Raw genomic sequence first — 25,719 nt, 5'->3', positions numbered from 1 at the left:
TGGTGCTCAGACCTGCAGGCTGCTGATGCCCCCGCAGATCAGAATGAAAACAGGAATGGTCGGCACTCGGGAAAACATCCAACGTATACTTCTTTATTATAGGAACATGTACATGGCTAAAAACAGCCAACGCATTTCAGACATTGGTCGTTAGTCAAGCTTCCTGGCTTGCTTTGTAGGATCTGATTTGCTGCTGAGGCCACGAGTGCGGTCACCAGCAGTGGTTGAATTCTGGATCTTTCCGTCCTCCTCCAGCCCTAGAGCACAGTTGGGAAGACTGAATGTTTGAAAGCCTCAGTCTTTATATATACTTTAATAGTGAAGAAACCTATTCCGACATCAGCAATGTGTAAAATGAAGGATGACTAACAGACCTTTACAGCCACCTATAGACAGAGATATTGCAAATCTTTAAAGTCAGGGGAGGATATGTCACTGTATGGAGATCTGGCATCAAACCCATCTTTAAAGCAGAGCTCCACCAAAAAGGCCTTGTCCTCTGCTCCCCGTTAAGGATTGGCACCTTTGGGGAGCGGGTACCCAATTTGACAGGTACAGCTGCGATCACTTAGGTGATCAAAAGCAGAAGTTGTTCCTCCCATAGACTTCCAGGACATGTGACAGATCCCACACACATATGGTGCTGGGGAGAGAGGACAGCCAGTGAAACCGGATCAAGGGACAGGTGAGTGTCTGTTTTTTTAAAAGTCAGTAGCTACAGTTTTTGTAGCTGCTGGCTTTTATTTTTTTACATTTTGACTGGAGCTCCCCTTTAAGCACTGTAGAACAGTCAGCAGCACCAGAGGGGGAAAATTACCCCACAAGAAGCTGCAAACAGATCCTGTGTGTCCTGGACAGTCCACTTCTTTGCCTGTAAATGCTGTACATCATCTTGCCGGGTGTTATGCTTTCCAGAATGTTGCCTTTGGAATATGGTCCAATTTTCATCATCTATGGCACTAGAGAGGTCAAGGAAGCAGATAGAGCAGGACATTAGAATTAAGAAAATTTAAAGTGGTTGTAAACCTCAGACATGAAACATGAACAAAGCACATCCCTCTATAGTGTGTACTAGTCTCAATCCAGAGCACTAAGTGTCATTTCTGTCTGCTGCTTCCTTTCTCTGCTATCTGCAGTCACTTCTGAGAAGTTTTCCTGACACCAAAAGAAAAAAGGTGATGGGGAGGGATCTCTGACACACAGCCTGTGATTGATAGCCTCAGCTCTGTTCCTGTGTGTTGTATAAAGGATGGGTGTGTCCCTCCCCTCCAATCAGCTCTTAGAGCTCTCTTCACTGGGCTTAGAAGTGTGTAAATTCAGCTGTGGCTGTGTTTTCTGACAGCTCAGACAAGAACTTTGAAGGGATGTAGAAAAGAGAAGACTTCAGATAAACAGGTACAACTTATGTAGGATTTGTTTCAGCTCTGCTACTTTCTGGGTATATGTAAGGGTTTACAACCACTTTAAGTCCACCTGAGAGGAGTCGCTGAACCATGTGCCCTACTCTATCTGCTTATGGCTATGCTCCCACTTGGATATGTTTAGTTTTGTCAACATTTCCTATTTTTTAAACACGTTGTAGCTGTTTAGCGATTCCGGGGTTCTTCTTTTTTAGTTTCTTCCATTTCTTTTGGTTTCCTTCAGATGGACGATACAGAAGGTACCGCGTGAGGAAACATCCAGTTTTCTCCTTTGATTGTGAAACTGAAGAAGATGACATGACAGAATCTTCGGAGGAGAATCTCATGACTTCAGATCACGGCGATAGTATTCTCGGACACTCGGATCCTCGCACGGCTCGAAGAAGGGGTAAAACTTTCCCGTGTTCCGAATGTGGGGAATGTTTCACCCAGAAGACAGACCTCACCTCACACCGGAGAAGTCACAAAAGCAAGAAGATCTTTCCGTGTTCCGAATGTGGGAAATCTTATTCTCTGAAACAGCAACTCGTCAGACACATGAAAATCCACACCGGGGAGAAGCCATTTTCCTGTTCGGAATGCGGGAGATGTTTTACTGAGAAATGCATACTTGTTAAACATCAGCGAACTCACTCCGGGGAGAAGCCGTTTTCATGTTCGGAATGCGGGAAGTGTTTCCCGAGCAGACGGAACCTTGTCTTACATCAGATGACTCATACGGGGGAGAAGCCGTTTTCATGTTCAGAGTGCGGGAAGTGTTTTTACTATAAATCAAATCTTACCACGCATGAGAAAGTTCATACGCAAGTGAAGCCATATTCATGCTCTGAATGTGGTAAATGTTTTTCCCACCGGTCGTCTCTTATCGATCACGAGAAAGTTCACACGGGGGAGAAGCCATATACGTGTGCAGAATGCGGAAGAAGCTTTTCCCACAAATCTTCTCTCAACACTCACGGAAAGGTTCACACAGGGGAAAAGCCGTATTCGTGCTCTGAGTGTGGGAAATGTTTTTCCCACAAATCGTCTGTTATCAAACACGAAAAACTGCATGGAGGGGAGAAGCCGTTTTCATGCATGGAGTGCGGGAAATGTTTTTCCCTAAAGTCAAGTCTTGTGGAACATGAAAAACTGCACACAGGGTTGAAGCCATATTCATGCTCCGAATGTGAGAAAACGTTTTCCTTAAAATCAAATCTCACCAAACATAAAAGAGTTCACACCGGGGAGAAGCCGTATTCATGCTCTGAATGTGGGAGACGGTTTTCAAATAAGTCCTGCTTTATATCGCATATTAATTCTCATAGGGCAGAATCTGAAGTAGGAGGTGGAAGCTGAGTTTGGGTAGGCACGTATACTCCAAATAACTAAATGTATGTGGACTTCTCCGAAATGATGGAGTTCAGGTGTTTCCAGGGAAAGGTACTGTTGTTAGAGCATACAAGTGCGTTGAGAAAAGATCATTATGGACCTAAGTCAATGCACACAAAGCAAGGTCCATAAAGACATAGTTCCACCAGTTTGATGTGAAGGAACTCAAATGAGTCCACAAAGCTCTGACCCCACCCAGATATTTTATCCACCATCTCTACCAGACCTCATAGATGCTTCTATGGCTGACCCCACCCAAGTCTTCTTATCCAACATCTCTACCTGACCTTATAGATACTCCAATGGCTGACCCCACCCAGGTCTTCTTATCCAACATCTCTACCAGACCTCATAGAAGCTTCTATGGCTGACCCCACCAAGATCTTCTTATCCACCATCTCTACCAGACATCATAGATGCTTCTATGGCTGACCCCACCCAAGTCTTCTTATCCAACATCTCTACCTGACCTCATAGATACTGCAATGGCTGACCCCACCCAGGTCTTCTTATCCAACATCTCTACTAGACCTCATAGAAGCTTCTATGGCTGACCACACCAAGGTCTTCTTATCCACCATCTTTACAAGACCTCATAGATGCTTCTATGGCTGACCCCACCAAGGTCTTCTTATCCACCATCTCTAATAGACCTCATAGATGCTTCTATGGCTGACCCTACCCAGGTCTTCTTATCCAACATCTCTGCCTGATCTCATAGATACTCCAATGGCTGACCCCACCCAGGTCTTCTTATCCAACATCTCTACCTGACCTCATAGATATTCCAATAGCTGACCCCACCCAGGTCTTCTTATCCAACATCTCTACCTGACCTCATAGATATTCCAATAGCTGACCCCACCCAGGTCTTCTTATCCAACATCTCTACCTGACCTCACAGATGCTCCTATGGCTGACCCCACCCAGGTCTTCTTATCCAACATCTCTACCTGACCTCACAGATGCTTCTATGGCTGATTATGAAGAGAAAGACACTACACCCAGATGGATTCCCCACGGAGGTGGACTGACAGTGCTCCTGCTCAAATTGTTTCCTCAAAACTGATGCAACTTGAAGGTAAGGAGTGAAGAGCCAGCAACTCATCCTTCCGAATAAGTATTTTGTTTCATCCAGTAGAGTGTACAGGTAAAAACTAGCTTATGCGTTTCGGCAGTAAGCCGTATTCATAACCATGCTGTGTACGATTAATGTGTTACCAGACCCCGGACCCTGCATTCACTTTATCCGGTCTCCTAGGACCCTGCATTCACTATATCTGGTCTCCTCGGACCCCGCATTCACTATATCCGCTCTCCCCGGACCCTGCATTGACTATATCCGCTCTCCCATGACCCTGCATTCACTATATCCGCTCTCCCCGCACCCTGCATTCACTATATCCGGTCTCCCCGGACCCTGCATTCATTATATCTGGTCTCTCCGGACCCTGCATTCACTATATCCGCTCTCCCCGGACCCTGCATTTACTATGTCCGGTCTCCCCGGACCCTGCATTCACTATATCTGCTCTTCCCGGACCCTGAATTCACTATATCCGCTCTCCCCGGACCATGCATTCACTATATCCGCTCTCCCCGGACCATGCATTCACTATATCCGGTCTCCCCGGACCATGCATTCACTATATCAGGTCTCCCCGGACCCTGCATTCACTATATCCGGTCTCTCCAAACCCAGCATTCACTATGTCTGGTCTCCCCGGACCCCGCATTCACTATATCTGCTCTCCCTGGACCCCGCATTCACTATGTCCCATCTCCCTGGACCCTGAATTCACTATGTCCGGTCTCCCCGGACCCTGCATTCACTATATCCGTTCTCCCCGGACCCTGCATTCACTATATCCGGTCTCCCACAGTACACACAACATGAAAATCAATTATTTTAGTAAATATAAACTTCTAAATACCTTTTCTCTTTACCAGTATATAGTGATCTTTTGACTTCTATCATTGTTCAGCAGAGCACTGGTTAAAGCTTGTAGGAGGTGTTTTCATTTTCCTCTGACTGACCTATGAGATTGCATAACCCCTGACCCTCTGTCTAGACAGTGCTGATTGGCCCTGTGCTGATCATATGCACCCACCCAAGAAAAAGAAAAAACTCTCTAGCAGTACACACCAAACTGAGCTTGTGCAGAGTGTCCCCGAGGCTGTTTTCTATCAGGAGATGAAATGGGGAACGTTGAAGAAGAGGATCAGAGTAGACAGGATCAAACATCCTTTTTAAACAGTGCAGAGGATGAACCCCTTAGGTTCCACAGTGAGTGTAACAAGCATGCTTTACTGCATATACAGACTGATTGTACCGTTGTGGGTTTAGTAAAACGTTAAGGCTCAGTGCCGAAAAGCATAAAACAGTTTTTACCTGTACACTCTACTTGATGAAATAAAGTAATTACTCAAAAGGACAAGTTTCCGGCCCTTCACTCCTTACCTTCCTATGGCCGAATAGGCACAAATTCCCTTCAAAACTTTGCGGAAAGCCTTCCCGAAGGAGCAGAGGCTGCTGTAGATGCAGAGAGAGACCAATTTCATATGAGGCTTGGAATGGAATGTCCAACAAGCTCGTGTATGTATCATGGTCTGATCTTCACAAACTTTGAGCCCTATGGTGTGATTGTCTAGTATTTATACTGGGAAAAAAACCATCTAAGGACTAGTTTCATATTGTTTTAATTGAACACAACGAATAAATAAATAACTAAGTGTTCCTAAATAAACATTTCAGGAAACTTTACTGAAGTTCTCAGCTGCTACTTGGTAGAGCACACCTTTATCGGGGGGATTCAGTAGACCACATTGTTATTGACCTTGTCTCTAGGAGGATAGGGTCAGGCTCTGAGGCCAGTAGCTTTGGCAGTAGAGAGGCTCCCACTGACCAGCAGGATAGGTCACCCTAGTGGATGACGTGGGCTCACCTGAGGTGCGGGGTCCAAGAACTAACCAGTATTCATCAGCGCTCTTAATGGTGTAGATGGGTTTTGCTGCATGTTAGTGCCAGGTTGCGGTTCTCAGGATCCCCTCACCAGAAGTTGAGCAAGCTGGGGTCCAGTAACAGATATAGCAGGTTGGGGTGAAGCAGAAGCGTAGTCAGTAACCAAGCCAAAGGTTGGTAACGAGTGTTAGCAACGATATGAACAGCCGCAGGAGTGATGAGCTACAAATTGGCTGGGGAGTGCAGAATAATCTGGCAAACAGGAAGTCTAGAGACATGGCTTAAATGGGACATTCGTAGGAGGAGCAAAGGGTTCAAGAGAAACAAGATACAAGGCAATGTTGTCTAAGGAATCAGGCAGGGAGCTGTCCCAAGATCTCACGTGGCTCATCAAGAAGAGATACTGCTAGACACAGTGGAGGTTGCAGGTTCAGATCTGGGTCTTGACAGAGGAGAAGAATAGGTTGCTATAGCCTCTCTTTGCACAACTTGAGCTTTAGGTGTACACCAGGATGTGCTGGATGGTCACTCAGGTCTCCTGGTGGGACTGGAGATCCCGAGAGAGTGGCGGAAGGAGGCAGGAGGTGGGAACGTCCCATCCTGCTACTTCTAAAAGCAATCGAGCAGCTAGTTAGCCGCTCTGATAGCTTTTACAAGCGTTCCGAATGCTGGCTCTAAAAAACAGTACTGGGGTGATGTCTTCATCCCAGTATGACTGGTTGAAGTCTGGGTATGAGTACGTCGCTGGTCTGAAGGGTTAAATCAGAACTATAAGCAAAAATTATGGAACATAGTTTTACTACCTGTTGATCTGCCATTAGACCCATTGTTCTGCCATTTGCGTTGGGTACTCACCCACCCCCTCTTCTCTTCTCCATGAAGAAAAGTTCCTTCACTGATTCTACTGCCTGAAATAGGATCAATGAATAGGGGAGGGAAACTTGTGACTTTTCAGACTCTCTTCCATTCACAAATTCGCTAGGGTTCTTGGTTTGAATCCCAACCAGGACGTTACCTGCATGGAGTTTGCATTGTCTCATGCTTGCATGGGTTTCCTCAGGTCTCTTCCAATACTCTAGAGATCCACTAGGATCAAGCTCAATAAAGGGGAGTGGTCACAGGTGGGGACACTCAATGAACAGATAGCGAATAAACAGATTTTGAGGGATTGATGTCATAAGTGTGTGGCTTGCTTAGTAATGAAATTGCAATGCATCTGAGTGAGGATGGGCTCCTATGGGGGCACCTTTTTCATCCTAGATCAGTCTTTCTCAACCTTTTCAACACAGAGGAACCCTTAAAATAACTTTCAGGTCTCAGGGAACCCCTGCTAATAAGGACTATACCTACGTCTTCTGATACATTAGTGTGGTGGTTATTGGGAAGAATTCCCTCCATACAGATTGCTAAAAAGATCAATGTTGTCAGTGGGAACTTATCTGAGAGGCAGAAATTGCTCATTGTTCATGAAACGCCTAGCAACCTCTGGAGGAACCCTATGGTTCCTTGGAACCCTGGTTGAGGAACCCTGGCCAAGACCAAGGAGGAGAAGTGGAGTTTAGACCACCACTTTACACAATGGAGGCCACAGAAGATCCTTTTCAGTCTTTGAGCATTTTGGCACCCTCTTCACTTCCTTAACCTCCCTAGCGGTATGATTATGTCAGTATTTCTGTGCTCAAATTGGTACATTTTTTTTGCATGGAAATATGTCGTTTTTTTATTGTAGGCCTGTAATTTTTAGGAATAACTCACTGAAATCTGTCCAAACAAGAGTCTAGTAAACATCCTGGGTATGTTAAAATTTGAAACATGAAGTTCGCACATCACTGATCTTAGTCCTAAAATCGTTTTCAGTGTCTGATGACAAATTTCCCCACGAATTATTGTCACTCAGTTCTGCAAGTGGTTCTAACTTACTATCGCTGTTCTCTAGCTGGTCTAAAACCGCTTTTGACCTAAAGGGACGCTTTTTGGACGCCATGGACGTTTCTCAGTTTCCAGGCAGAAAGAACAGTAAAAATGCAGGCCGGACACAGGACAAAGCACTCGGGACAAAATGTATGTGAAATGGTTTGATACAGTAATGTTTTACTATGTGGTTTTAGTGTATTTAGTGAATGTCACTTTTTAAATTTCCCGCCAGTTCTGTTCCCCATACGTCCCGATGTCACAGGGAACGGAACCTGGAAGACAGATGCCGGCATCAGCCGGAGGAGATGGCCGGGGATGCTGCAGGGGGGACGTCGCTGGAGCGAAGGACAAGGTAAGTGCAGAAGGGATCCCGGAGCAGCGCTGCAGGGTATTCCTGAGTGTAGCTCAGGGTTACCGCTTGTGGTGCTGAAACTTTACCCCGAGCTACACTCGGGAATACCTCCAGGGAGGTTAAAGGAATTTGCACATAAACAGTAAGCATCTCTGGTGGTAGTCCCTACTTTCCCTCCAGTAAAAGAATATGTGCACTGTTAGTCAACGCGCACCTTGAACCAATATCCTCTCCACCGCCCTCAGATGTATACTTACCGCAATCCAATGGCCATGGCCTCTGTTGTTTGGTTACATCCGGCACTAAAAGGCTGCTTCTCCTGTTCGCACCACCACATTGCAGCCCCTTAGACTTCTGTATGACTGGCTGCTGTTATCCATGTTCCTGGTTCCTCTTCCTATAAGGATCTGCTAAATAAATATGGTTGGGACCTTTTGCTTAGTACATTTGAGATTGTTTACAAAAAGCAACCCATCTTTTTCACTATTTTAAATTAAAAAATAAAATAAATGTGAAATTATGAAAAAAAAACCTTGAGGTCTAAGGGAACCTATGTGCTGCTTTGTATTGGCTGTCCAGTAAGATGAACACCACTGGAAGGCTCTGGGAGAAGATAAAGGGGTGCTTGGAGCTTTAAAGGGTTGGTCCACCTTTGCCAAGAAAATGCCTGTGTAGGTAAGAGGCACCTGTGGATAAAACCAAGCTTTGACTCCTGCCTCCGACATCTTTAAATCCCCCTTAAACATTAGTGCGATGGCAAAAGTGTGGGCTTTCATGCCGGGCAGCCATTGTTTATGTGCTGAGAGACATGATCGCCAATCCTTCCTGCCCCCCGGGCCTTCTGAAATTTTTAACCCCTTGCCTACCGGGCACTTATACCCCCTTCCTGACCCGGCCAGTTTTCAGCTTTCAGTGCTATCACACTTTGAATGACAATTGCGCGGTCATGCAACACTGTACACATATGACATTTTTATTTTTTTTCACACAAATAGAGCTTTCTTTTGGTGGTATGTACTCGCTGCTGGGTGTTTTATTTTTTGCGCTATAAACAAAAAAAGATTTTCTTTGTTCCTATTATAAAATTTTCCAAACAGGTAATTTTTCTCCTTCACTGATGTGAATTGATGAGGCTGTACTGATCGGCAGCACTGGTGGGCACTGATAGGCAGCACTGATTGGGCACTGATGAGGTGGCACAGATAAGCAGCACTGATGGGCACAGATAGGCAGCACAGATATGTGGTACTGATGATGCTGCACTGATGGGTGGCACTGACTGACGGCACTGATGGGCACAGGTAGGTGGCACTGAGGGGCACTGATCATCAGTGCAGCTGATAACTAGCAACTGTATTTACCCAGTGATCTGCTGTGTCATTGGACCGTGATCTATGGGTTGCTAACCCCCCCGGTTTAAAGGGTGCACGGCACATGCAAAAATGTGGTGAAGGCTCCAGCCGACCCTCAAGGTCCAGCAGAGACCTTTGGCAGGGATTTCCCACACAGGCATTCCGAGATCCGGGGCCTCCATTTCCTTCGGCATCTTCACACCAGAAACCTTATGCTGATAGCATCAGTAAATAGATAGGAAAGTAAAACATGTTCATTGGTTTCAACCCTTTTTTTTGCATTTCCTCAGTTACTTTCTGGTTTCTGGCCTAGGCAAATTATGTCATACATCCCAGGAGTCTTCAGGAGAGGAGGAGGGGTTTTCTCAGCTAAGCACACCCTCCTTCCTGAGTTAAGGGCAGATGGATTTTCGGAATTAAATGCTACATGAATCATCTACCTTTACTCAAGATGGCCAAGGCCAGGAATGCTTGGGGGGAGGGGGTGTCAAAGTGACTTCTCAGCAAAATAAAGACTGGAGACACAGATGGATGAATTTGCCTTGAATATTACATTTTTTTAATTTTTTTTTTTTGTGCTCAGATATGGTGAAGTTCCGTTTTAAGATGGCCATGGCTAGAAATGCTAGGGGGAGTGTTTTTCTAGGGGGTTTCTCAGCAAAATAAAAAATGGAAACATGAATGGAAGCGTTTGCTTTGAATATTAAAAATGAATTAAATGGTGTTTTTGGTATGTGGTGCGCATATGCAGTGTAGTTCCACTGTAAGTTGAATTATGCCCTTGCTATAGGTGTAGGCTGTTAAGCCTGGCCAAAAAACTCCCAGAGATGGTTCCCCCCCCCCCCCCTCACGTTCTGACTTGTTGCTAGGATGTTGCTAAGGCACTCCTAGCTGATTTTGCTCACCCCCACAACACAGGAGCCAGTTCTCTCTCTGATTCACATCCCCACAAATGCATGGTTTGCTGTCTCCTCCACAGTAGCAGAGTTGTTCAGATGGAGAAGAGATGGCGTGCCTGCACAGAGATTTGAATCACAGCTTGCTCCTGTGATGGTGGAGGTGAGCAGAAGTGGCTGGGAGTTTCTTAGCAACATCCTAGCAACCAGGCAGAACAGGGGGAGAGTTTGGGGTCCAGGTTTTGGGATTTATATAAATGTCATACAGTAAGGTTATCCAACTTTGGTTTTTATCTACAAGCGCCCCCTAACTGTACAGGCAGTTTTTTTGGGGGAAAAGTGAATTAAGGCTACTTGCCATCTGCCCTATAGCAGAACTACTGCTACAGGGCAGAAGGGCTACGCAAAATCACGTATATATACATGATTTGTATTACTGGGTAATACAAATGTTAACACGTTAACCCCTTCCTGACCAGTGCCATTAGTACAGTGTCTTTCATTAGCACTGATCACTGTATTGGTGTCACTGGGGATGTCAGTGACACCAAGTCCGTCCGTCCCCCCCAGTGTCAGAATGCCTGCCGCAGTCCCACTATAAGTTGCTGATCGCCGCCATTACTAGTAAAAAGAAAACAAAATCCCAGTATCTATACCACCATTTGTAAATGCTATAACTTTCACCGTATAGACCAGCCTTTCTCAACCTTTTCAACACAGAGGAACCCCTGAAATAGCTTTCTGGTCTCAGGGAACCCCTACTAAAAATGTCTATGTCTAAAACTCATGGTACAATAGTGTGATGGTCAGTGGAAAGAATTACTCCCTCATCTGGAATATGCAGTTCAGTTTTGGGCACCAATTCACAGAAAGAACATTGGGGAACTGGAGAAAGCACAGAGGAGGGCAACCAAACTGATAAGAGGCAAGGAGGAGCTCAGCTATGAGGAAAGAGTAGAGGAACTGAATTTATTCTCTCTTGAGAAGAGGAGATTAAGTGGGATATGATCTCCATGTATAATACATAAGGGGGGATATGATCTCAGTGTATAATACATAAGGGGGGATATGATCTCCGTGTATAATACATAAGGGGGGATATGATCTCCGTGTATAATACATAAGGGGGGATATGATCTCCATGTATAATACATAAGGGGGGATATGATCATCATGTATAATACATAAGGGGGATATGATCTCCATGTATAATACATAAGGGGGGATACAATCTCCATGTATAATACATAAGGGGGGATACGATCTCCAGGTATAATACATAAGGGGGGATACGATCTCCATGTATAATACATAAGGGGGGATACGATCTCCAGGTATAATACATAAGGGGGGATACGATCTCTAGATATAGTGAATCCGGGGTCCACTATATCTGCTCTCCCCAGACCCTGCATTCATTATATCTGCTCTCCCTGGACCCTGCATTCACTATATCTGCTCTCCCCGGACTCTGCATTCACTATATCTGCTCTCCCCGGACCCAGCATTCACTATATCCACTCTCCCCGGACCCTGCATTCTCACTATATCTGATCTCCCCGGACCCTGAATTCACTATTTCTGATCTCCCTGGACTCCGCATTCACTATATCCGCTCTCCTCGGACCCCGCATTCACTATATCTGCTCTCCCCGGACCCTGCATTCACTATATCCGGTCTCCCCGGACCCCGCATTCAATATATACGGTCTCCCTGGACCCCGCATTCACTATATCTGGTCTCCCCGGACCCTTCATTCGCTATATCCGCTCTCCACGGACCCCGCATTCACTATATCCGCTCTCCCCGGACCCCGCATTCACTATATCCGCTCTCCCCGGACCCCGCATTCAATATATACAGTATCTCCGGACCCCACATTTACTATATACGGTCTCCCCGGACCCCGCATTCACTATATCGGCTCTCCCCGGACCCCACATTCACCATAGCGGCTCTCACCGGACCCCGCATTCACCATATCCGCTCTCCCCGGACCCCGCATTCACTATATCCGCTCTCCCCGGACCCTGCATTCACTATATCCGCTCTCCCCGGACCCTGCATTCACTATATCCGCTCTCCCCGGACCCCGCATTCACTATATCCGCTCTCCCTGGACCCCGCATTCACTATATCTGCTCTCCCCAGACCCTGCATTCACTATATCAAACAGCATTTTTACACAATGCGGAGGATTAATCCCTTAGGTTCCACAGTGAGTATAACAAGCATGCTTTGCTGCATATATAGACAGATTGTACTGTTGTGGGTTTAGTAACACTTTAACCACCTCCCGTCTGGCCGTTGTATATAAACGTTTATAAATGGCCTCCCCACACCCTGCTTGTGCGCGCTCGCACCGCGATCCGGTGCCCGCTGTGTCCTCCGGACACAGTGGAACACCAATAGTCAGACGGAACCTCTGTACGAGGTCCCGATCATGTCATCACTGGTTGGCCAATCAGTGATCACATGCAAAGTTGTAAGCAAGATGTCACTTGTGACACCATTGCTTACTACGTGTGAAATCTGTGAATAATCACAGAGGTCACATGGTACAAGGCTATTCACAACAGCCTTGTACCATGTGACAAGCTGTGACCAATCACAGCTCACTCAGTAGTTCTCAATGGCTGCAAGAATGCAGCTAGACTAGAGAGGAGAAATGATTGATTTTACATCTTTTATGGGTGTAAAAGCAATCAGTGTAAGGAAAAAAAAAAAATCTTCATCACCCCCCACAACTAGTACATGGTGACACTGCACTGCTAGGGTGACACTATGTAAACAAAAATTTAAAAAAATATAAAAAAATAAAAAAAATGTAAAAAAAAAATTTAAAAATTATAATTTTGGTTATAAACTAATTTGGGTTATTTTTTTTTACTAAAAATATAACGGAATAAATTTTGGCCAAGATTTATGATGAAATATTCATTTGCAAAATTTTATAAGAAAAACTTTTTGGATTTTTTAATTTACATAGCAAAATAAAAAAAAATCCCAGTGGTAAATAAATACCACCAAAATAAAACTTTATCTGTCTCAAAAAAATGCTAAAAAATTCATATGGGTACAGTGTTGCATGACTGCACAATTGTCATTCAAAGTGTGATAGCACTTGAAGGGAAATGTATGTCTTTTAGGTCTGTCATTTTGTTTTCCCCACTCCATTTTGTACTAACATGTTGATTAATTGTTTTGTATTATAACCAGAATGAGTTAATGAAAATATGCTATGTCAGTTATGTATTACAGAACTATACTCACAACATTCTTCTATCTTTTATCTTAGCTTAGCCTTGGTAGAGACGGAGATAGTATCCAACTATTTCTTTGTATTAACAAGCACCTGTTTCTGTTATGATACAATTAAATGTCAAATATTTCTGTTCCATGAGAAAATAATTGTTTGTTACTTATAACTAATTACAAATGCCTGAGAAAGATCATGTTCACAGCCTTGAAAAGTATCTAGCGAGATTCTATTGTATGTAGCAGATAAGTTTTTATGTAATATTATAGACATTCCTTAAATTTTGCTTCTCATCATTATTCAGGATTGACGTAAATGCTTGTATTCTCACTTGCACGTTATATTGTACTATAAAAGAGAGCTTTCGTTGTGGAATAAATTAGAAGTTTTTGGTTACTGACAAGACGGTCTCATGTGTGATTACTTGTAACCAATGCTTCTCCAGGCCTGAGGAGACAGAACGAGTGACAGAGAACTTAGACCAGGGGTCTAAAAGGGTCAACAGAACCAACAGTTTTGGGGGCTCGTCCGGGATATTGGTATCATCCGCTCAGTGACCATCCACTTGTCCGGTAAGTAGAATTATTTTCTATATAACCTGCACAAGTTGGATACAAGGAAACTGGGAGGCTCTGATTAGTCCGATATCCATTTAAGCCAAAATGTGTTCAGGGAACACAACACTCCGGGAGTGTTAGAAAAATTGTCTCAGGGAGACTAAGAAATCTCAGGGAGATTGCCAATAAAGTGTTCAGGGAACACAACACTCCGGGAGTGTTAGAAAAATAGTCTCAGGGAGACTAAGCAATCTCAGGGAGATTGCCTATAGTCACTCATTCTGTGTCTAAAGTTTATTATTTTCTACATATAGAAGTATAAGTTAATTTGTTTTGTATGAGTAGTAAGTCTGGGTGGTAAGTGTACAGACCGAAATCACTGAAGACCTATTGTCAGAAGGTGTAAGACGCACCACCCTCTCAGCTAGACCTTATTGGTTGTTGACCTGAGAAAGGTGAACGCATGGTGACACCAACTGGGAGGTCTATGTAATGACATGTACATTGTGTAAATGTGGGTTGCTGATACATTATAAAGGTCGTGATAGTAATAGACATGTTATTGTAGATGTTGTAAATAGACCTTATAATCAAGCTGAAGTATATACCAGAAGGGGTCAGTTGTATAAAATTAATTGTCATATACCAGTACCACATATTTTTATAGGCCAAACGTTGGGACAATTAAGATCCTTTGAAAGAAGGTATTATCTGTAAATGACTTGCAAATATTGTGTCTGTGGGGTGATTTTTCAGAAAGACAGTCAGGGAAAGGACTCTGATCTCATTTTGACAGTATCCAACTTGAGAGATTGATTTTACCTATCACTGTGTGTATGTGTATGTCTGTTGTCTTTCTCTTCTGAGATGAAGTCAATCTCCCCGACGCATCCTTACCTGAAACTGACTATAAAGACTGATAGCCAGGGGCTATGGACAACCTTTCATTGAGTCTCCGGGAGACTCAGATAAGGAAAGGTGATTTATGTAGACGGGGTCTACATTTTAAATACCTAGACAGGGTCTAGGTATAATTTACAGAGTCTTAACTAGTCTGTTGGGGGTAACCAACTTTCTTTTCTTTGCTTCTACTATCAAATGCATAGAGTAATAAGATAATTTGTTTATGCAAATAAGTGAACCTGGTTGGTAAGTGAACGGGTTAAAGTTATTGAAATAGAGTCAATATTTAAGTTCTTATTGTCTATCTTTTGTTGAGAGTGATAAGTGGTTATGTGTTACTAGACCCGCTCTGTACTGTCAGCTCCGAACTGTCAGAATATATCTTTCCTTCTCCAAAGAGGACGTGATTTTTTTTTATTGCAGCGCAGCAGCAAATCCAATCCACAGCCTCATCCACCGTCCCAGTCCAGGACGCTGTGGAAGATCAACCTAAACCCCCACCTAAGGAATTCCTGATTTCACACAGGATGAGGAAACCTTTTTCTGCTGAAGGATTAAAAGAGATATCAGGGTCCTTATTAGTAGACTTGGCAAATAAAGCAGGAATAGATAAAATTTTCAGTCCTGGAAAGGCAGGTAGAACCAGATACAAGGTGGCGATATAAACCAAGCAATATCAATTTCTCACTGTAGGAGACACATTAATAATTAAATGTTTAGAAATAGAGGACATTGACTGTGTTATAAAACATTGTTCTGTTGGTGTTTGACATTCCGTATTTTTTGCAGCCATACCGTCTGATGCTGAATGTTTTTTAGTAATTGATTTAGCAAATGCATTTTTTAGCGTCCTTGTTGATGCAGAGACACAGCCCATTTTTGCTTTCTGTTTAATGCCTCAGGGTTTTTGTAGATTTTTCTGTAATCTACACAACTGTTCTCCAAGCCACTCTGAGGGAATGGACACCGGACTATGGGTCAGTCCTGCTGCAGTACGCAGATGTCATCTGTCTCTGCAGTCTCACTAAGGAGGCCGGCCTGAGGGATGGGGAGAGTTTGTTGAAATGTCTTTTTGAAGGTGGACACAAAGTGTCAAAGAAAAAACTACAATGGTGTAAAATAAGTGTTGAATATCTGGGTTTTGTGTTTACAAAAGGAGGAAAGGAAAGTCAGTCCAAAGAGAGCTGTGGCTCTCCTGAAACTTGCCCGCCCACAAACCAAGAAAGACATGCTCACCTTTCTTGGAGCCATTGGTTACTGCCGCCAGTGGATACCTGACTGTTCCTATTATGCTAAGTCACAACCCAGAAAATGTCAGAAATTGTTAAGTGGTCAGATGACATGGTTGATGCATATGTGTATTTGAAAAATGTAATGATAACTGCCCCAGGCCTTAGCCTTCCTGATTATGTAAAAATGTTTCATGTGTATGCAAGGGACAATTGTAAGACCATGGCTGGTGTACTCGCCCAAGAGCATGGAGGCAGACTTCGCCCTGTAGTTTTTTTTTTTTTTCTCAAAAATGGTGCCAGTTCAGGTCCAAGGCATGCCTGCGTGTCTCAAAGTGTTGGCATTTTACATTATGACTGTGGAGATGTCTATGTCATTCACCTTAGGACACCCTATGATATTGCACACTACACATAATGTAGCTATTTTATTAAGAAATATACACACTCAGCACATGTCCTCCCAACAATTCAGCGGATATGAGGTTATTTTGATGAGCAACCCCATGTTGCATATCAAGTATAACAACTCAGGTCCAGCCATGATCCTAAATGCACTGTTGGGTCTCAAATTGTCAAACGATCTAGGACCCGAGGCTCATGACTTCCTCAAATCCATTAAGGCTAATATTTCACCCAGACTAGATTTATTAAAGATTCCAATCCCAAATGCTGATGTTGTTTTCATAGATGGCTCCTGCACTAGACCAAATGACCAATCCTTTTCAATCAGCCCAGGCTGCTGAAATGAATTGTTTTCACTAAAGCATGTGAACTGTACAAAGATCAGTCTGTCACTATTTACATGGATTCTAATATGCCTATGGAACAGTGTATGACCATGGTGTATTATGGTTTCTCAGAGGCTACATAGGAGCGGAAGGGAAAAAGATTGCCCATTCCCAACTATTAGCCAATTTGCTCAAGGTTCTCACACTTCCCAAGGAACTTGCTGTCATACACTGCAGAGCACATACCAAAGGGGACGATGATATAACAAAAGGTAACGCTCTAGCAGATTATGAAGCAAAAAAGGTAGCTCAGTAATAATTTGTTTTACTGCAGATGCCCACTTTATGCCCCATCTTCCCAGATGATTCCCAATTGATCACAACTTTGTAGCAGTCAGTTTTCACAAAGGAGCTCAAAGACTGGTGCTACCCTATTTTACAGAAGAATCCAAGGACTGGATTAATCTGCAAAGAGGGGAAATTATACATCCCACGGTGTAATGTCCTGATATACATTGCACAATACCACAGGATAGGACATATAGGATGAAAGGCAACCTTAAAACAACTCCAAAAAGATTTTTATATCACAGAAGTGGTGGAGTTAGTACAAGATTTTGTGAAAAGATGCATCACATGTATCAGGAGTAACCCAAACAACCCAAATAAAGCCATGCATCAATACCTGCCTTACCCCACAACATTTTTTTTTACACATCTTCAAATTGACTTTACACACATACCCCAACAACAGGGAGGACAACAACCAGCTTGTGTGGTCACAGATGTGTTTTCCCCGATGGCCAGAAATGTATTCCACAAAAAGAGAACGATATTATCTGCAAGTTTCCGTTTTTTTTTACAGGAAAATACCTACACGTTCCAGGCCGGAGATCGTATTGTGGTGAAACAGCTGATGAGAAATAGCAGGATTTCGTCTATGGACCAGAAATTACAGTCGTAGCAGTAACCAGAACAGCAGTTCTCACTGAACATAGTTCCATCTGGATCCATGCTTCTAGAGCGAAGCTGGTCGAGAAAGGACCAGACCCAAGGAAAAAGGAAAGGAGGTACTAACGGGGGCAGAAAGCCCTGACCTCGAACAGGACAATCAAGGAAAGAGGGTATTAACGGGGGTAGAAAACCCTGACCCTGAAGAAGATGAACTGCTTCCCCAATTTTGGACCATGGTTCTGCCACTTTCTCCTGATCATACTGATTTTGTTGGCATCTTGCCATGGTGAAGTGGTGATAATACAGGACTCAGGCCACACTATATTGTGGTATAATTCATCAAATACTGAGGTTGCTACCTTCATTATTGATTACTGCCAAAGTGTACAATGTTCCCATAACTCCCACTTACTCTGGTTGTGTAATATGTATCATACTGCACATGATGTTAGCCATGTATATATAGATGCCATAGGGGTACCAAGAGGGGTTCCAGACGAATTCAAGGCCAAAAAAACCAAGCAGCAGCAGGATTTGAGTCTATATTTCTCATTGTCACCGTAAACAAGAATGTTGATTGGATAAATTATATATATTACAATCAACAGAGGTTTGTCAACTACACCAGGGATGCATTGAAGGGGATAGCGGAGCAGTTGCAGGCTGATTCCACCATGACATTTCAAAACCGCATGGCCCTAGACATGATTCTTGCTGAAAAGGGGGGTACATGTGTATACATTGGTAAAACCGAAGGATGTTGTACCTACATACCTGATAATACTGGGCCTAATGGGAAGATCACGTTGGCCATAAAAAGTTGGAGGACCTTTCTGAAGAGCTAAAAATAAACTCAGGCATTGATAACCCTTGGGACCAGTACTTTGGATGGTTTACTAGTTAGAAACAAGCATTAGTGCAATTTTTCATTATTATTGTTATTATCATGGTAATCATAGGTTTAGTTGTATGTTGTGTAATCCCTTGTTTCCGTAAAATGCTTAGCAAAGGCATTGAAAATGCCTCCATGCTCTCCATAAGTCTTGAACACACACGATTATTTGATAAAAAGCCCAATGACTATTCTGTTTATGTTGCGAAACACGAAGAGAGGAAGAAAGGTAGCCCAGTTATTTGACGGATGGGGGCGGCCCTTATGCCACCTGGGATTCCAAGGATGCTAGCATCGCCATACCCATTGTATGTAGCCAGAGAGTTGCCAAACCTCTGATGACGTCAAGGTAACTGTGGATTGAAGTAATAAAATCACCCAATTAGAAATAGTTGATTTTAAGAGGGGATTGAAGGGAAATGTATGTCTTTTAGGTCTGTCATTTTGTTTTCCCCACTCCATTTTGTACTAACATGTTGATTAATTGTTTTGTATTATAACCAGAATGAGTTAATGAAAATATGCTATGTCAGTTATGTATTACAGAACTATACTCACAACATTCTTCTATCTTTTATCTTAGCTTAGCCTTGGTAGAGACGGAGATAGTATCCAACTATTTCTTTGTATTAACAAGCACCTGTTTCTGTTATGATACAATTAAATGTCAAATATTTCTGTTCCATGAGAAAATAATTGTTTGTTACTTATAACTAATTACAAATGCCTGAGAAAGATCATGTTCACAGCCTTGAAAAGTATCTAGCGAGATTCTATTGTATGTAGCAGATAAGTTTTTATGTAATATTATAGACATTCCTTAAATTTTGCTTCTCATCATTATTCAGGATTGACGTAAATGCTTGTATTCTCACTTGCACGTTATATTGTACTATAAAAGAGAGTTTTCGTTGTGGAATAAATTAGAAGTTTTTGGTTACTGACAAGACGGTCTCATGTGTGATTACTTGTAACCAATGCTTCTCCAGGCCTGAGGAGACAGAACGAGTGACAGAGAACTTAGACCAGGGGTCTAAAAGGGTCAACAGAACCAACAGCACTGAAAGCTGAAAAGTGGCCTGGACAGGAAGGGGGTGAAAGTGTCCGGACTGGAAGTGGTTAAACTCATGTGCTTTTTTTCTCTTACCAATACTATTCCTTTATAACGGCTTTTGATGTTTACAAATGCAGCAATTTAGAAACTGGATGAAAGGTTTAGCACTGGGAAACACTTTTTGAAAAATAAATAGTTCATTTTATATACAGCTCTATAGATAAGACCAAAATGAGGGACAAATGAAGAGGACAGAAGGACAGAGGGACTTAGTGTTTGACAGTTCCTAGAAATCAAGAACAGTTGGGAGGTATGTTATCATGCAGTTCCTCCCCGACTTCCTGTTTGCGTTCCACGACTGCCCAGCTGCTTCCTGGTTACCATGGAGACACCAACCAAATAAGAGGCACACTACTAGAGACCGGACAGTGACTAACACCGTCCATTCCCGTGCGAAGAATAACTTATGGCCCCTCCCTCGTTGCTCACAGTAATATTAAACTAAACTGTGAGAAGAAATGTCTTCACTACAGGAGAGCGGTAGCCATTTTGTTGTAGAACGTTTAGTTCTGTTATGCAGCTTCCTAATAATTTCAGCAAAATTTAACTAATATTGAGTAAAAAAAAGGTCTCAGAGTTATCTCCTACTGTTACCGGTAACTTAAAGTGGAAAAAAAAAAATCCAGCAGTTGTTTTGTGGTTGAACCTAGCGCAGCCATTTTGTTGTAGCCCACTGGAGGAGTTTGGGGAGGAAGCCCAGTAAGGAAGCAAAAGCTTCCAGGTGAGGTTGCAGTGTGCCTATGGAAGAGCAGGTAATAAGGTATGCTTATTATGGGATGACTGAAAGAGACAGGGGGGTTCCAGCACTTTTTGAGGACTGAATTGGTGGGGGTGTCATGTGACCTTGTGGGTCAGGTGACATGAGCTGTATGCAGTGCACAGGGTACAGCAGGCTCTGTCTTGGGGCAACAATGCTGCAATTACATGTATCAACTAAAGGGTAAATATTAAATTCTTCTGACAGGGTTAGCTCACCTGTACCAAAAAACTGCCCATGCAGGTAAGGGGCGCCTGTCGATGTAAACAAACTGTGCGGCATTGTCTAAAGTTAGATAATGTCCTTGCCGTAAGTGTAGGCCTTTTATGTACCTCCTGAAGCCTGGCTGAAAAACTCCCGGGAGTTTGAATGCTGCTAGGATGTTGCTAAGTGCTAAGACACTTCTAGCTGTTACTTCTCACCCCAGCCATCACAGGAGCAAGCTGTACCCCCCCCCCCCCATGTGCGGTCTATCTCCCCTAAAAATCTCTGACCTCAGAACTACTGCAATAGAGGGGAGAGAGAGCATATGCAAGGTATTTGACTCAGCTGGGAGCGTCTTAGCAACGTCCTAGCAACAAGGCTCTGTGAGTTTTTCCACCAGGCTTCAGGAGGCATAGTAAATGACCTATAGCAAAGGCATAGTTAACTTTGTCCAAAGCTGCCCAGTTTGGTTTTAGCTACAGGTTTCCCTTCCTTGCATAGGTAAAGGAGAACTAAGCCTTTTAAGAGGTGCAGTTTATAGTGATGTATCCCTTTTCTTACATATGCTGAAGTGGGGATTTTTTTTTTATTTTGCCTTTATTTTACTGAACTCTAGTGTTTTGTGTGCGTATGTCTCTGGCATCTGGTGTTTTTTGTGCCTATACTTTTTCTGGGATCTGTTCCTGTGCCCAGAGCTCTTATGAATCTGCTTTTCCTGTGGCTTTATCTCACTGAAACCTGGTGTTTTTTGTGCTAATACCTATGGAATCTAATAATTTTGTGCCCATAACTTTCTGGAATCTGGTCACTCTTAGCTCATACCTCTCTAAAATCTGGTGGTTTTTGTGCCTATACTTGTCTGGGATCTGTTCCTCTGCCCAGAGCTCTCATGAATCTGGTTTTCCTGTGGCTTTATCTGCCTGAAACCTGGTGTTTTTGTGCTAATACCTCTGGAATCTAATAATTTTGTGCCCATAACTTTCTGGAATCTAGTCACTATCAGCCCATACCTCTCTAAAATCTGGTGGTTTTTGTGCCTACAAAAAACAAGAAGCGCACCAACCTTGCGCATTACCTCAGTAACCAAATTTATTAATTGAAGAATGGTACTCACAAGCAGTGAATAAAATCAGGCATGTAGTCCTCGAAGGGACTTCAGAAATAAGGAGCCAGCGCAAATCCCATCATGGGGGTAGACACCCAGTACAGCTGACACGTTTCGAAGGCCATGCCTTCTTCCTCAGAGCTCACCAAATTTATTAGTTGAAGAATGGTACTCACAAACAGCGAATAAAATCAGGCATGTAGTCCTCGAAGGGACTTCAGAGATAAGGAGCCAGCGCGAATCCCATCATGGGGGTAGACACTCAGTACCGCTGATGCGTTTCGAAGGCCATGCCTTCTCCCTTCGAAACGCGTCAGCTGTACTGAGTGTCTACCCCCATGATGGGATTCACGCTGGCTCCTTACCTCTGAAATCCCTTCGAGGACTACATTCCTTAATTTTTTCACTGTTTGTGAGTACCATTCTTCAACTAATAAATTTGGTTACTGAGGTAATGCGCAAGGTTGCTGCGCTTCTTGTTTTTTGTTTCACTTTGCAGTATCGGTCGAGCTTCCCCAGCCTTGTTTGGAGCTGCACAACCTTTAAATACACTGGTGGTCGTTTTTTCTGGTTTTGGTTCCATCTACTCGCCACCGGTCTTGGCCCTAGAGCGCAGGAGAAATCGCATCTGGTTTTTGTGCCTATACAGTACTTGTCTGGGATCTGTTCCTATGCCCAGAGCTCTCATGAATCTGGTTTTCCTGTGGCTTTATCTGCCTGAAACCTGGTGTTTTTGTGCTAATACCTCTGGAATCTAATAATTTTGTGCCCATAACTTTCTGGAATCTAGTCACTATCAGCCCATACCTCTCTAAAATCTGGTGGTTTTTGTGCCTACAAAAAACAAGAAGCGCACCAACCTTGCGCATTACCTCAGTAACCAAATTTATTAATTGAAGAATGGTACTCACAAGCAGTGAATAAAATCAGGCATGTAGTCCTCGAAGGGACTTCAGAAATAAGGAGCCAGCGCAAATCCCATCATGGGGGTAGACACCCAGTACAGCTGACACGTTTCGAAGGCCATGCCTTCTTCCTCAGAGCTCACCAAATTTATTAGTTGAAGAATGGTACTCACAAACAGCGAATAAAATCAGGCATGTAGTCCTCGAAGGGACTTCAGAGATAAGGAGCCAGCGCGAATCCCATCATGGGGGTAGACACTCAGTACCGCTGATGCGTTTCGAAGGCCATGCCTTCTCCCTTCGAAACGCGTCAGCTGTACTGAGTGTCTACCCCCATGATGGGATTCACGCTGGCTCCTTACCTCTGAAATCCCTTCGAGGACTACATTCCTTAATTTTTTCACTGTTTGTGAGTACCATTCTTCAACTAATAAATTTGGTTACTGAGGTAATGCGCAAGGTTGCTGCGCTTCTTGTTTTTTGTTTCACTTTGCAGTATCGGTCGAGCTTCCCCAGCCTTGTTTGGAGCTGCACAACCTTTAAATACACTGGTGGTCGTTTTTTCTGGTTTTGGTTCCATCTACTCGCCACCGGTCTTGGCCCTAGAGCGCAGGAGAAATCGCATCTGGTTTTTGTGCCTATACAGTACTTGTCTGGGATCTGTTCCTATGCCCAGAGCTCTCATGAATCTGGTTTTCCTCTGGCTTTATCTCCCTGAAACCTGGTGTTTTTGTGCTAATACCTCTGGAATCTAATAATTTTGTGCCCATAACTTTCTGGAATCTGGTCACTCTCGGCCCGTACCTCTCTAAAATCTGGTGGTTTTTGTTCACCTACCTGTCTGTAGCCTGATGTTCCTGTCCCAATTGCTTTCTGCAATCTGGTATTTCTATGGCTTTATCTCCCTGGAACTTGGCATTTTTGTGTCCCTATCTCTTTAGAGATCTAATTTTTTTTGTCAGTACCTCTAAGAATTGTGGTGTCCCCATATCTCCCTTACACTTGCATTTCATGATTTCCTTTCCCACTCCTTGATCTGTTACATTTTTTAATATTTCTTTTTTTGCTATTTTTTCTTTTATAATACAGGTGATTTTTGAAGACAAAATAGATCACCTGGCCAAGGATGGAAAAAAAGTGTTGCATGACTGAGAGGGTATTAAAACGCACCCTGGAGATCATCTGCCTGCTTACTGGAGAGGTGAGGAGGATTCTGGAAGGTTACATGACATCACTCTTATCTCTATTAATAAAACACAGACCTGACCGGAGAGATGAGGAGGATTCTGGGAGGTCACATGACATCACTCTTATCTCTATTAATAGAACAGACCTGACCGGAGAGGTGAGGAGGATTGTGGGAGGTCACATGACATCACTGTTATCACTAATAATAAAACACAGAGCTGACCGGAGAGGTGAGGAGGATTCTGGGAGGTCACATGACATCACTCATCTCTATTAATAAAACACAGACCTGACCGGAGAGGTGAGGAGGATTCTGGGAGGTCACATGACATCACTCTTATCTCTGTTAATAAGATGCAGAGCTGATTGATGAGGGAATTAATTTTGGTAACTTCACGGTATTCATGGTACATTATTTTCTTTCTCTTCCTCAGGACCCTAAAGTAAGCCATAGATTATACGATTTTCTTTTTTTCCACCATGGATGGAAGGAAAAAAAATTGCTCGATACCCGCATCAACACAGTCAGTGTTGATGGCGGAATCCCTCCCCCTGCGTTATTGTATTCTGCCAGCGGGGAGCCTTCCCCATTGGTAGGACACAATGATGACTGCTAGCGGCTATAGCTGCCAGCAGTGATTGCATGCTGGTTGTACTGAAGTCAATCAATGGATCGACTTCAGTACAACCAGCCTGCCTGCCCATAGGTGGATCGAATCTCTGACGGTCACTGTTGAACCATCTCTGGCCGGCTTCATTATTTTGGTCTTATTTGCAAGATGACATTTTTTAGCCTTGTTATTGTAAATGTTTAGGAAAACAGAAATGAATGGAGAGAGGAAACTATTTGTAAAATCGTTCATTTGAATTCACTGAGAATGTGTTTTCTAGCTGGAATGGTGACATAGCTTGATGTCTTTGATTTTCAATGTAGAATCATCTAGCTTTCAAATTATCGGACGGCTTGTTCGTGTCCAGCTTGCTGAATCCCCAAAGCCCCATTACAGAGCCTCCAACACACTTCCTGAGAAAGAACAGAAAGAGGATTGAAGACGTCATCAGAGAGATCATTGAGCTGCTGACAGGAGAGGTGAGCGGTGCTGGGAATTTTGGATGTTATCCAGTACCAGACAAGGGATGTGTCTGGATGGTGACTGTATCATTGTGTGTGTCAGGTTCCTACAAGGTGTCAGGATGTCACTGTCTATTTCTCCATGGAGGAGTGGGAGTATATAGAAGGACACAAGGATCTCTACAAGGACGTCATGATGGAGAACCGGCCGCCCCTCACATCACCGGGTAAGAGGAGACTTTAATTTCTTGTATTGAGGATCCACCTAGATACACACATCCTCTGATATAAAGACATAGAAGCAATAGGGTTGATTTACTATAACTAGAGGGCAAAATCTGGTGCAGCTCGGTGTAGAAACTGATCAACTTTCAGGTTTTATTGTCAGAACTTAAACCAATTAACCACTTCCATACCGGGCACTTTTACCCCCTTCCTGCCCAGGCCATTTTTCAGGTTTCAGCGCTCTCACACTTTGAATGACAATTGTGTGGTCATACAGCCCAAACTAAGATTTTATTTTCTTCACACAACTAGAGCTTTCTTTTGGTGGTATGTAATCACCTCTGGGGTTTTTATT

The 25,719-nt window shown here is 43.4% G+C and overlaps 2 protein-coding genes across 2 annotated transcripts in view; both read left to right on the top strand.

The window, feature by feature from the left end:
• The window catches only part of LOC149466289 (uncharacterized), a 71,026-nt gene extending 65,470 nt beyond the window's left edge, over positions 1-5,556 (top strand). Inside the window, exon 20 of the mRNA XM_089672728.1 lies at positions 1,645-5,556. Coding sequence (XP_089528854.1) covers positions 1,645-2,759 — 1,115 coding nt within the window. The 3' untranslated portion in view covers positions 2,760-5,556. The remainder of the gene's footprint in view (positions 1-1,644) is intronic.
• Positions 5,557-20,594: 15,038 nt separating this feature from the next.
• On the top strand, positions 20,595-25,472 carry LOC149466288 (gastrula zinc finger protein XlCGF66.1-like). The gene is made up of 4 exons (XM_089672990.1): positions 20,595-20,668; positions 23,969-24,080; positions 25,002-25,157; positions 25,243-25,472. Exons 2-4 carry the CDS (start codon positions 24,006-24,008, stop codon positions 25,381-25,383), a joined length of 372 nt encoding a protein of 123 aa, XP_089529116.1. The 5' UTR covers positions 20,595-20,668; positions 23,969-24,005; the 3' UTR covers positions 25,384-25,472.
• Positions 25,473-25,719: the final 247 nt, after the last annotated feature.

This window comes from Staurois parvus, unplaced genomic scaffold, assembly GCF_062004578.1.
Source record: "Staurois parvus isolate SC_StPar_1 unplaced genomic scaffold, SC_StPar_1.0 ptg000132l, whole genome shotgun sequence".
In the NCBI taxonomy this organism is placed as follows: Eukaryota; Metazoa; Chordata; class Amphibia; order Anura; family Ranidae; genus Staurois; species Staurois parvus.
The sequence above is the reverse complement of the archived record's forward strand: the minus strand, read 5'-3'. Positions and strand labels throughout refer to the sequence as shown.

Excerpts from the sequence above, each read along its gene's own strand:
- LOC149466288 (XM_089672990.1), top strand. The coding sequence starts at position 24,006 with ATGGAAAAAAAGTGTTGCATGACTGAGAGGGTATTAAAACGCACCCTG. Across the intron at positions 24,081-25,001 it reads TCTGCCTGCTTACTGGAGAG|AATCATCTAGCTTTCAAATT; the intron begins GTGAGGAGGATT and ends TTTTCAATGTAG. Across the intron at positions 25,158-25,242 it reads TTGAGCTGCTGACAGGAGAG|GTTCCTACAAGGTGTCAGGA; the intron begins GTGAGCGGTGCT and ends TGTGTGTGTCAG.